Source organism: Saccostrea echinata, unplaced genomic scaffold (assembly GCF_033153115.1).
Source record: "Saccostrea echinata isolate AGI-Se365-2 ecotype Australia unplaced genomic scaffold, CSIRO_AGI_Sech_v1 ptg000015l, whole genome shotgun sequence".
NCBI classification, from domain to species: domain Eukaryota; kingdom Metazoa; phylum Mollusca; class Bivalvia; order Ostreida; family Ostreidae; genus Saccostrea; species Saccostrea echinata.
In genome coordinates this window covers 16,268,673-16,282,162 of record NW_026889764.1, presented here as the reverse complement: position 1 = coordinate 16,282,162, position 13,490 = coordinate 16,268,673, and the positions used below count along the sequence as shown (strand labels likewise).

The following is a 13,490-nucleotide window of genomic DNA, read 5'->3' as shown; positions in this document are numbered from 1 at the left end:
TTTTACTAAATTAAAAAAAAAAAAAGATATTTTCAAAAAAGGTTGAAATTCATGGACATAATTTATTTCCATAAAAATAGTTTTCTTTCATAGCAATAGTAAGATATTATCAAATTAAACCGTGTCACACATGGTACTTGTGTATTACTTCCAACATGGTGCAAGGATATGTCGATTTACTTCTGCAACAGGTAACATATCTCCTTTCCAAGGTCTAGGTACAAAAAAAAAAAATATTGAACGTATATTTTCTAATATTTTGATAGCTATTGATTAAACTTCATTTAAATTAATACCAGTAAAAAAAGCTTCTATTGACTATTGAACCCTTTTAAAATTAACCTTTAATCGAAGTGAAAATTTGAATTCTAGCATTATTATGAAACAAAATCAGAGTAGAAGGGCAAAGACGTTGCTTACTTGTAATACATCCTCGGGGCATCCCGTATATTCACCGGTTGAAATACCTAAAGATCAATAGTTTCTATCAAGTGTTTGTATGTTTTTTTTTATGATTTTTCAATTTCAAAGAAATTACCAATATTGTTGTACAAAAATATATCAAAAGGCAATAACATGTATTTAAGAAAAAAGAGGCATACCAAACTTTGAAGTTTTCCCCTTAAGAGGAAACACCGATAGTGATAAAAACAATTTTCAGATAGGCTTTGAAAAAATCCATTTTAAAAAGAACAAGGATACTTACAGGTGTTGAATAATTAACTGGAGTAGGAAATGTAAATTTTTTGGAGGAAGATATTTTCTTTACATTTGGTGAATTTTCTGTAATTGTAACTGATTTATTTCTGCGTAATTCGGATTCCTTCGCACTATTTTTGGTGGATGACCTCGATATATTTTCTTTGTTTTCTTTATCATAATGTGGTTTCTGTGGCTTTGGTGGCTTGGAACTTTCTAGATCTTGTATTGTTGTTGATGTTGTATTTAATTTTGCCCCTGTCAGGCGCGTTAGTGGTGCTGAATGGTACCGCTTGTTTAGCTTTGCGTGTGACTCAGCATGCGCAGTTCCGGAAACTAATGCAGTCTCATTTAGACGCTTGACGCCTGCTGAAACAACTCGCCGTCTCTCCATTTCTGTAATGTCGGCCTGTTTCTTCCGCTCACGTTCTAATTGTTCTGCATATAAACGAGTCATGTATCAAATTCATTCTTTTCATACTCTATAGACTAGATTCAATTGCTTCATTAAATACTGGTACAACTATAAACCTTAAATTCATCTACTCATCAATTATTTGGATAAATAAGGCAAAAATGCTTTAAAATTATGCAGTTTTTCTTTACTTAATTAAACGCCTCCTATTGGAAAATATTTTCTTCCAAACCTATTCCCATTATATCATGTAACTGAACTAGTAATAATTCAACATAAAGAAAATATCAATCTTTATTCAAATTTCATTTCGTCCTTCACTGTGCCAAGCAAAACTGATTATATAAGTATGTACAATGTATATTACAAGAATACGTACCAAAGAATGCATTCGCTGTTTTCGGTCGACTTATATGTTTCCGGATTGCCTCTCCGTAGTCTTTTCGTCTCCTTGTTGCCATTTTGTCAAATTCTTTACATGGCGTCCCACACTTAAAGGGCTCAACAGATATTCTGTCTGGTGCAGAAACTGGCCTCTGTTTTAGTGTGCTTTGTGCTGGTTCTTTTTGTGACTCTTTACAAAAAAAAAAGTAATAATTCGTGATTGTCGCTTAACTGGTAAATATATAATAACACTTTGACCAAATATGGGTTGCATATCAAGAAACCATTATCCCCACTTCGAGTGAAACAAGTACATATAATACTTACTGAAACAACTTGCACAGTCTCTATTTATCTTATAGTAAGTTAACTTTAAAAAATAGTTTGTATATTTTTTATTGATTCTATGTTGTTTTATATCTTGTTTTACAGTAAATGAATTTTTTAAATACATTTGATGAAATGAAAATATCTTGAATGAATTGGACACAGTCAAATGTACCGACCTGCTAATTGTTTCTTGCTGGGTTTGTTTGGCGTAAGGTCAATTTGAACAACAGTGTGTGGTACACACAGTGTAAACAGATATCTGCAAAAATTAAACAGGAAAACTTGAGGTCAAAGACGTTAATTATTGAGAAAGTGTATGTTATGTACTTACACGTTTGTATATTATCATATAAGCTGATGTAATTTGCATGCTTTCAAAAACCGGATTTGCAATTGTTGATCATTATTATAAAATCGACTGGGGAAAAAAAAATACTTGTCATAAAATTCCATAATGCATGGATGTCTGAAATTTGAAACTGTGGCACAGCTGTCATTTTCGGATTTCATTGCGTCCACCTATTCAAATATACAATAAATACATTCTCGTTAAAGAGTCATAACATAAAGTGAGAAAAAATACTTACAAAACTCATGATACAATATATTTGTGGTTAAAATTCAAATATAGTAAATCTATCATAATGAATTAAAAAAATAAAAGAATTAGCGTAATATTGTTAAATTAAACGTGATTTCAATTTATCAACTTATCAAGGCTTGATAATTAACATGTAATAATAATAAAAAAAACATTGCAAAATTTTGAAGCAGATTAAATAGAATTTTTTCAACAAAGTCAAAATCCCTCTGAGATGTACAAATAAAACATTGATATCGTAACTCACAGGCATCTATTAGCGACATAAGGTAACTTGATACGTCTTCACACACACCTTATAAATATCATCTTGACATTTTTCCCGCTACAGTTTTTAAATAATTATAGCTGGAGTAATGTTCAAATAAGTAAAGGTTAATACAGGTAAGTTAAAAAAAATCATACATTAAATTTGGAGAACGAAGACATGTTAAGGAAAAAACATTTCAACGGGAAGGCAAGTAGGAGTTGTCTCGCATACAATTTAAAAATGACCAGTCCACAGGCATGTAATCGTATTGGTAGGTGCAGCTGAATGACACAGTTGTTTTCATATGTGATTTACAAATGGACATTACATACAATTACGTTAAAGAACTTTGCAATATGGTTCAGTAGTGCTTGCTTATGTACCTCGGAAAATACTAGGTACCATCAACGTAGAAAAACGTTGTTGCTTTTGTTTCCATTAAAATGTGTTTCTTATCAGATGAAAGTTCAAAATATTCCGTGAAACTTACGTAGTTTCTAAAGTAAAATGAATTTTATATAAAACATAATATACATTCTAATATCAATCACAAAGTCTGACAAAGCACGTCCCGTTCAAAACAAAGCCTCTACATTTAATAATTGTCTACAGAATAAACAATTTATTTACACACTCTTTTTAGCTTCTGAGAACAGCTACTTATTAAAACTTTCTTTTTAATTGTGTTATGATATAAAATGATAAGATATAAAAAGTTTCTTTTTTGACTCCTGAAAACAAATAAAAAGCATGATGTACCTTGTATTTTAAAAATAATTACTTTCTTGTACTACCAGTATATGTAAAATTAAATAATAATAATAATAATAATAATAATAATAATAATAATAAAGGAAATTCTGTGAAAAAGAAATTGAAATAACAATCTTGAGTGGTAACAAGAGCTTACACATGCTAGCAGCCAAGATCTTTCTTAGATTAGTATAAAAACAACACACTCCAAACACAACGTAAATATGATGTGAGATACCTTCTGGACCACGGCAAGTAAACTTGAAAATTGTGAAACCTTCATTCCAAATCGAAAAGAAATCAAAACAGATTATCATTACAATTGTATATTTGTCCACCACATAAAAAACGTCAAAATCCCTGAAAAAAGCGTACTCCTTTCCTACAAATTTGTAATATACATGTACTTATAATCTATATTACCGTCATCTGTAAATCGTCAACCTATAATTTATTGATCATCATTTTTTTCATAAAACTGTAATAGACGTTGGATATGATTTCTTTGTACATGTAGATAAAACATTTCTTAACTAATTTAACAAAATCTAAAAATTCTTGAGCTCATTCAAGTTGAAGGTCATTGTAATTGTAAGCATGGGCTTATACCCAACATATAAATCTAACATGCTAAATAAATAGTATAGAAGAGTTCTAGTGAAATCTCCAATATTATAGAGATTAATCTTTTCTGGTGTATAATTTCGCTTTTTTTCAGTTGTTACCTGATCGCAGTTGTTTAAATTCGCAAAAATATACATGGAAATTTCTTGATTATATAATTCCTTTTTAACATTTAGTATATAGCGAAAAATTAACTTACAGCCCATACACTTTATTATATTAATTAATTTTCCAATAACTACAAAGAGAAACTATGGGAACATTTATTCTAACATTGTAAATACTATTTCTATAGGATAATAGATATCATTAATACTATTCTAAAAAAAATAATATTTTTTTTTTTACCAATGGCTTTGTAAGTGCTGATCGCAACATCAAAGAACAAAGGTGGCCTGGTTTTAGCTTTAGTGCAAGCTCAACATCCTTTAAAGCCTGTGAGAGAGGAAACAAGAGGCCCATGGGCCACATCGCTCACCTGAGCACATTGGCTAGGAAAAAGCACAAATCACTTCAGTATTGAAAAGTTTAGGGGGGGGGGGGTCTTGGATTTTGAACTTCCTGAGGATGCTTCCATATCAATATAACAAATAGCTTTGCTGTTCTTGAGCAGAAGATTTTTGAAGATTTTTTTCCCATATATTCCCTTGTTAAAAATTTGATCCCCCATTGTGGACCCTCCCTACCCCCCCCCCCCCCCCAATCATTTGAACAAACTTGAATCTACACTACCTGAGGATGATTCCATATCAATATGACTAAACATGGCTTTTCTGTTGTTGAAAAGATTTTTTCCTATATATTCCTATGTAAAAATTTGATCCCACATTGTGGCCCCACCCTACCCCTGGAGGTTATGATTTGAACAAACTTGAATCTACACTACCTGAAGATACTTCCATATCAATATGACAAAACATGGCTTTGCTGTTCTTGAGAAGAAGATTTTTAAAGTTTTTTCCTATATATTCCTATGTAAAACTTTGATCCCCCATTGTGGCCCCACCCTAACCCCCTGGGGGTCATGATTTGAACAAATTTGAATCTACACTACCTGAGGATTATTCCATATCAATATGACTAACATTGGCCTAGTTGTTCTTGAGGAGAAGATTTTTAAAGATTTATTCCTATATATTCCTATGAAAAACTTTGATCCCCCATTGTGGCCCCACCCTTCCCCAGGGGGTCATGATTTAAACAAACTTGAATATACACTATGTACATGTAATGAAGGTCTCACATAAGTTTCAACTTTTACAGTCCAGTGGTTCTTGAGAAGAAGATTTTTAAAAGATACAACCAAATTTTCACTAATGCTTAATTATCTCCCCTTGAAAGAGGGTGTGGCCCTTCATTTGAACAAACTTGAATCCCCTTTACCCAAGGATGCTTTGTGGCAAGTTTGGTTGAAATTGGCCCAGTGGTTCTGGAGAAGAAGTCGAAAATGTGAAAAGTTTACAGACGGACGGACAGACACACAGCTAGACAGACGGAAGACGGACAAAATGTGATCAGAAAAGCTCACTTGAGCCTTCGGCTCAGGTGAGCTAAAAACGTGAAAATGTTTTACAGTGTTAATTCAAATATTTTATTTTCTTTTTTTCTCTTTGTAATCGAAGTCATTGCAGGAAGTTAAGTATATTTTGATAGAATTTATTTTCAGTTATTAATAATCTTGTTTTGATTCAAATGTCATGTCATGTATCTTACCGCTCCTTCGTTGTCATCTGAACTCTTTGTTAAAGCTCGGATACAGTATACATCCTTAAATGAAATAATGATTCAATATAGTAACCTCCCAAATCTGTAGTTTGCGAAAAGAGATAGTAACATAGAAATGCTTCATAAATACTTATTGCACTCTAAAACAAATATTCTAAACTACATGCACAACGGAAAGGTATAAAAGAGTATTTAATCCATTTGAAAAAAAAAAGAAAGATTAGAGTGAAACCCAGTTCTAAGCTTCCTTTCAGGGTGGTCTTCATAACTCACAATGACATCGTCAAAAAAGTGTTTGGAAGTAGAGTATTATAATTTTAATTTCAATAATCCTTGTAAATAGATAGACATTATATGTTTACCGTATTTTCGTACTTTATTGCAATCTACTTTCTGCTTAAGACACAGAAAGGAGTTTACTTGTTAGCAAAAGTTACTTACAAGAACAGCACTAGTGTATTTTATACACCTGGTTTAACAGTATGTCTTTCTTAAGATTAATAACCCAAAACTGAGTTTTAATCTTTAATAAGTAACCCAGGTATCATCTAGAGGAGTGTATCAAAATATACTACTCATACTTTTGACACAAACGAATACTTGCCATTAATTCTGGTGCTATCTAGTATGCCAGATATGGAGTCATTGTATACAGAGATACCTAGAACATTCATCACTTACTGGATTTTTACTGTCCAGCACCACCGCCTTCTCGGCGTCTTTCATTGCACTTTTCATATCACCTAAAATGTATTTGAAGTCAGAAAAGTCTAGATTCTTTTGTGATACTTCAATTGATAAACTTTATTTTTATTAGGCGATCTTTCCTTTTATTCAAGTTTAATTCTTTAGAGGTTCTGTGAAAAAGATTTTACATCTAAAAATGAATTTAAAAAAAATAAAACGTCTCTCTAGAGTACTTTCCAAACAAAATGAATGCAGATTCGTTGTATACAGTGATATATTTCTTTTACCTATTCGAACATATGCAAAAGCTCTTCTTGCGTATAATGGCGTCATCAGACAGGAATTGGTGACACATCCAGCCAAACAACCATTCTAAAATTATGAGACTAATAATACATATAAGAAACTATTATTTCTTTTCATTTTCTGAATCATTTGTATGTTTAGTAGCTGCAGATCCGTAGCTCTCTGGTCTGGAAAAAATTGGGATGGATGACCAGAGAGCTATAGTGCCTCCATTGAAAAAAGTATCTAAGCTTATTCATACTCCCTTTTGGGTTATAAGACAATGATCCAACCCGCCCCGTGCATGACTTAATTGTGCATGCAGTTTTGTTGTGGATGTAGTAAAAGAATATGTTAGGAACACACGGTCAGTAATACATGAATTTTGAAATATACGGTGAAATAAACAGCGCACTTTTTTGTGCGCTAAAATGTACACTTTTTTTCAATAGGTGACACTGTTAGCTCTCTGGTCGTCCATCTCAATATTTTTTCAGACCAGCGAGCTACAGATCTGCAGCTATATGTTTTGGAGACACTATTTATTCAAAAAATTATTATCGTCAAGAGAGATCACTATACCTTAAGAATAGACACTGTGTTGATGGCGTTTGTGTAAGCTTCTGATGCTCTTTTATGATCGCCTATGTGTTGATAGGCGACTCCAATGTGATAATATGTCTCATACATCTGCAATACAATAATTTTTTGCATATGATTAATACTTAAACATTGTTGCTGTTTTTACAACATAGTTAGTTTTATAACAACCGCTAAGATCTGGAGGTTGAAGCACCTGCACATAGCCCTCTGTTTTGTTGATAGAATTAAGTGAAACACGAAGAGCTTTATATCCGGGATAGTAATACATGTATATAACAAAGTGATTTGGTCAAGTTTAATTTATTCTAAACACACACAGAGACGTTGAAACATAAGTTATCTACATACCAGCATGTTGTATAGGGCTGGTGGCTCGTAATCATCCGGGAGATTCTTCAAGTCGATCATCCAAAGAACCAGGTTATAAGTCTCTATCACCTTCAATTAAAAAAAAAGTTCTGCTTCGTAAGAAATTAATATGTATGCTTTTGAAGTTCAAAAAAAAAGCTTAAGTATTTTAGGATTAATGCAAAACTTGCAAAGTTCTGATAAAAATCAAATATAGTATAGGTTCTTTTTTTTTCATGATGAAAATCATTTTTAACAAAGACACTTTAAATAGCTGTTGGAACCGAAATGATCGTTATGCACTGACCAAGTCAAAATTAATCTTCATAGGCGTCGGAACCGGGGGGGGGGGAGGGGGCTTAGCCCCCCCCCCCCCCACTTTTTTGGCAAAGATAGATATAATATAGGCATTGAAAATTGAGGCTTACCTTTTTTCGCTGGTTTAGCCCCCCCCTTTCAATTAGCCCCCCCCTTTCAATTTGCTTCCGACGCCTTTGATCATGGAACAGGAGAACATTACCTAAATTAACCCCACATTTCAACCATCTTTAGCAACTGATTTTGAGGTCGGATAAAATTACTTGTGTTTTGAATTTGTTTTTTAACATATTTAATATATTTATCAACATATTCGATTATTTGATTTTCACAATAACACCAGGTAATAATGAACACTGTCTAGGCATGCTGATGGGTCGTATGGCTTAAAATTATTTTATAGAGAATTAAAGTACATTTAATTATTCATTTATATATCAGTTCTAAATTCTATATATCTTCCAGGTTATGTAAAAATGAAAAGACTATATCTGTAAAAAGACTCTCTTTCCCGGGTTTACTTGGGTAGAGATAACAGGATGACGTGTGTTTCAGCCATAATTAATTAAATCTTACAGGTATTAACGATTTAAATCAACCCGTCGACATCTTTATCGTGTATGTGCTAAAATCTTTAAGTTCAGTTTTCCTTATCTTACAAGGTAACAAAGGAATATAACAAACTCGGGTTTACCCAGGTATTTCTTGCATTAAAGACTCACTGATACGCAACAAGGCATAATGTTAATTTTGATTAATTAACAGCAAAAGTTTTTTTTTTTTATGTGTGTGTTAGGTTCTATTTTAAGATTTTATTGTCCAATTTCAGAGTTTATCTCTAGGTTTTCACGGTGCATATTTTTAAGAGCCCTTTTTTTAATTAGTTCTTCGTGGTTTTGTCCTCATATTAACTCTGATGACGTGTTCAAAATTTAATTCTTTAAATTTTTAAACAAAAGTTTTAAAGCGTAGTGACAAATATCGAAGTATTTAGGACACCTCCCTCTTTTTTTACAGAAAAAGTTCTGAGTTGTACTTGCACTTACGATTATCATAGAATTCAAATTCTATCATCATTATCAATAACTGGTATTAATCATTACACTGTATTCGTTTGGGAATCCATTACTACATGAACTCTTTTCTTTAAACACCAATGTACTACTCTCTCTCTCTCTCTCCCCTAAAATGCTTAAAAGATAATGACTTAAGATTGATCACTCAAAACGTTCATTCCTTTGTAATACTTTGATCGATTTATACAAGATATATTAGATATTCATAACTAAAAGTAATTCCCTTCATGTTATAAATCTCTCCAGAACAGGTTCTTGTTCGTCAACCTCACAATGAAAGGTAGTTGGCTGTAAGGACTCTAGTACTTGACGAAGCAGTATTTTGACTTTATCCGTCTAAATCAATAAAACAATGTCAAACATTGTCAAAAACTTCTCATCGACTTGGAGTCAATTATTCAGTATGCACTTAACTGAGAAAAAAAACGTAAAAGTAAAATGTATTAAGTGACTGTCCTATATGGGTATCCTTATTTTCTATTTCCATTGTTTGATGTTTATTGTGTCTCTTCAAAGTCAGTCAGTTTTTCTTATCTTGATGAATACATATATTTAACACGAGGAAATTTAATTTGCATTTTGCAGGAGAGGATTTATGATTTTTGTAATATACTAGTAATGTTCTGAATGCTCTCAATTTTTTTTAAATATAAAAATCGTCTATTTCTGGTAGAAGTTGAAAGCATGCGCTGATCTAGAGGGGAGGGGGGATAGGGGGGATCCGGACCCCCCTGGAATTTGCAGAGTTATTAAATTTATATACTAAACTAAGTAAAAAGTGACCTTGGAACCCCCCCCCCCCCGAAAACGCAGACCCCGCCTCGAAAACGCGGATCTGTGTTTAGTTGGTATGAAAAGTCATAGGTACAAAGCATTAGAAGTCAACGATTCCCCCCCCCCCCCCCCCTAGGTTTTTCACGTTTGGGCGAGTTACCGTTTGTGTGTGAGTGAGTGTAGGTGTGTTTGTGTGTGTGTTTTTTTTTTTTTTTTTTTTTTTTTTTTTGCTTATCAACATATTTCTGGGTTGGATTTTTTTTGACTGGGGTGGAACCCCCCCCCCCCCCGGAAAAAAAATCCTGGATCCGCGCCTGGAAAGTTAAGTTTGATCTCAACCAGTTTAAAAAATTCTTAATTTCCCCTCTCAGTGAATAACACAAACCTAACTTAAAGCATTCTTTTACTTTTGCAACAGTATAGGCAGGGTATGGAAAACCGGTATAAAAAAAATCATTAATATTGTGTGGAAGATGATAATAACGTTTCTTTTATTTCTTTTTACTATAAATACAGGCCCCGTAGCAACGGTTTCAACAGTGGGGAGGGGGGGGGGGTTCCAAAAAAAAAAATCTTACAAGCAAAAAAATAAATAAATAAACGGTCTAAATCTTGGAATTTGCCAGTGCTCGACCTTACAACATCAAAAAGTATGTGTGTGTGTGTGTGGGGGGGGGGGGGGGGCAGCATCTAAAGGAAAATACTATAATCAGAGAAAAGTAAGAAAGGGCACCCTCCCTCCTCCTCCCCGCGTTCTACGGGCCTGAAATAACCCCATCTGATTTAATCTTTTGTATTAAGTTTTGTTTTTCATGTTCAATTGACGCTACATTTTTGTATCTACATGTATTTAGAAAGTTATTTTATGTGCTCTGTATTCCCTCATTGATCAAAATATTATAATGATGGTTTTCTACCATTTAACATATTAAAATCAATTTAATTTCAGCTTGCTTTGTTTCCATTTGTGTGAAATAAATGTGAAAAGTAAGGAAAATATACGTACATTGTAAATAAATGTAAAAGTACTATTTGATGTCATATCTATCTTTTACATCTTTATGTAACAGCTTTTAAATGTATTATATATATTTAAATAGCAATTTCATTTAACAAGAAAAAAAGTTAGCAATGACAGTTCAAAAACAGATGGCAATAATATAGCCGAAATCTCTCTCTCTCTCTCTCTTTATTTGAATTATGAACTTTAAGACTAAATCGACCTTTGTACAAATTATCACTAAAAATAGAATCGATTACTTCATAGTCGCACTTTTCTGATAATATTGTAATTAAAATCATAAAGATATATAACGATCTCATCAATGTTTACTTTCGCGTTAAAAATCTCTCCAGAACTAGCGTCCTCGTTTGACACGCTCACAATAAAATAAATTGGCTTATGGGACCTGAGTATTTAGCAAGGAAATGTCTATACTTAACTCTAACATGTCGTACTCTAACTCAATAAAACGTTGTCAAACATTGTCAAAATCTTCTCGTCGACATGTAATCGAATTATTTGCTTTCTTTTCCACATTTCAAGAGGGTGGTCACAAAAGGGAAAGACGGTACTTACTTTTTTGAAGATATATCCAAACAATTTAGCTATTTACCCGTTCTCTCTGTTTTCCTTTTTCAGACAAAATTCTATATTCGTTAATAAATATCTCTTTCTTTCCTGTTTTTAATATAAAGTTTTCAATCCACGAAACATTTGAACAGTATATTTTGGAGAGAGAGAAAATATATATATTGATTTAATATTTATTAGCTTTATAAATATTAAGGTATAAACTATTGTGTGAAATAATCAACAGAATTGTTAACCTCTAACTATAAGAGGTATGCTGAATATCAACATGTACAACCTACTGAATCATTCATTTGTGTAAGGCCTCCTTTATTTTACTGGCAATAGCACAGTACTGTCACAGAGATTGCATATATATACCAGACCCAGACACGTAGAGTGAATAGCTAGGAAAGAGAAAAGAGTAGGAAAGGGGGTGGGGGTATAATTATGAAGAGAGAAATTTATCAATAATATTGTAGCCACCAGCACCCCTTGTCTTACCTTAGACCATCGTTTACATCTCTCGTTCTGCATGGCGTATCGTAAGGTAGAATTCACTGCGTAGTGAAGCTGATCCAGGCTTTGAAAATTCCATTTTATCTTCTCCATTCCCATCTCTGTCTTTGGCTCGATTAACGCTGATATTAATATTATCAAATTTTCTACAAATCTCTAATTTGTTGCCTAAATGTCCAAAGCATTCCAGTTACATGAATAACTCTCCAATTCTTCTTAACACTTTTTACGACCAAGAAACAAATAACTTCTTCTTCTCCTATATTTAGCAGGCAAGTTATTTTCAAAATTAATTTTAGGCCATAATACCTCTAAATCCCACTTGCTATGTTGACAAAAACGTGTTTATTGCTTTCATATAGGTTAAAATTGCCACTCCTGACTTTTTGATAATCCTGCATTAAATCTTTTAATAACACTGAAATCTCCTTGTCCACGCTTATACACTAGGGACGGACGGAATACACATTTTTCACTAGATTTCGGTTGAAAAATTAAAAGAAAAGGGAAAGTTTACCAGACAATAGAAATATCCAAAACTGTTACAGAAGTTCACGATCCATTGAATGATTTCCAATCACAGTATGAAAGCAATATAACACAGGAATTTAAACATATAAAATTGGTTTTAACTAATGCGTTCGTGAAAGTTTATACAAGGCGATTAAAGGGCTTTAACGTGCATGCAGTTTTCCATGGCAAAAGCTTACATCAACTTTGATTTTTCTCCATATAAGTCAACCAGCCAATAACGATCAAAGCATGTGATAAATCAAGGCAAGCAATATTTTCTCCATCGAAAGTCACACAGTTTTTCAAACCAGTCCTTTCAAAAAGCTATTACTTTTTGTCGCATATCTATCGCTACATTATTTGTCAATTTTTCTCTGACAGTTTACACAGAAGAAAGTCTTTGCCTTAAGATAGTTCGACATGTCAATTTTTTACGCAGACTTCAAATTTATTTCAATTGTGTCAGGATTTTAAAAGCATTTTAAGTATATTTCCTTTGTAATGGCCCGGTATTCCCCGTGTGACTGAGTGATATTCAATTTCATTTAATCTAAGTGTTAGCATACTGAAATATTGCGATAACGGGGTACGAAATACAAACATTCACTCCAATTCACTTTAGAAGTTCAAAAGTTTTGTGTATATAGGCATCCCCGCAAAGCAGGGTTTGTAGATTGCAAATGGAGTCTTATAATTGCTTGATTTAAATTTATTGAGGTATATGTCGGCATTTATTTGTCTAACACTGATGGATTTTGATTAAGCGATTTTTTTTCTCTCGATTTAATGATTCTATTTACTAAATATAAAACGTTTAACAGCCTCTTATAGTATGTAGAAAAACAATTTATATTTCTACAGTTGTTTTGAATCTGATTTAGATTGAAAATTTAATAGAATTCTGTAATATCGGGGAGGGGGGGGGGGGACTTTCACGTTTTCTTCCTAATAATATGTTATTAAGAAATTTCCCTTTTAGTTTTTACATACATGGTTAACGACAAATTGTGAGG

At 32.7% G+C, this 13,490-nt stretch overlaps 1 protein-coding gene across 1 annotated transcript; it reads right to left on the bottom strand.

Moving 5' to 3' along the window:
• Positions 1-85: 85 nt before the first annotated feature.
• LOC133187925 (uncharacterized) lies at positions 86-12,538 on the bottom strand. The gene is made up of 14 exons (XM_061323320.1): positions 11,950-12,538; positions 7,705-7,794; positions 7,336-7,443; positions 6,756-6,840; positions 6,463-6,524; positions 5,770-5,823; positions 4,405-4,491; positions 3,671-3,709; positions 2,265-2,347; positions 2,005-2,087; positions 1,494-1,688; positions 707-1,137; positions 421-467; positions 86-214 (listed from the first exon to the last, which is right to left on the bottom strand). The coding sequence occupies exons 1-14, from the start codon at positions 12,061-12,063 to the stop codon at positions 145-147; spliced, it is 1,548 nt and encodes a 515-aa protein (XP_061179304.1). The 5' UTR covers positions 12,064-12,538; the 3' UTR covers positions 86-144.
• Between the last annotated feature and the right edge of the window lie 952 nt (positions 12,539-13,490).

Coding starts and splice junctions, on each gene's coding strand:
- LOC133187925 (XM_061323320.1), bottom strand. CDS start 12,063: ATGGGAATGGAGAAGATAAAATGGAATTTTCAAAGCCTGGATCAGCTT. Junction 6,525..6,755: donor TTTTGCATATGTTCGAATAG/GTAAAAGAAATA, acceptor AATACATTTTAG/GTGATATGAAAAGTGCAATG. Junction 3,710..4,404: donor CAGCACTTACAAAGCCATTG/GTAAAAAAAAAA, acceptor TTTGGAATGAAG/GTTTCACAATTTTCAAGTTT.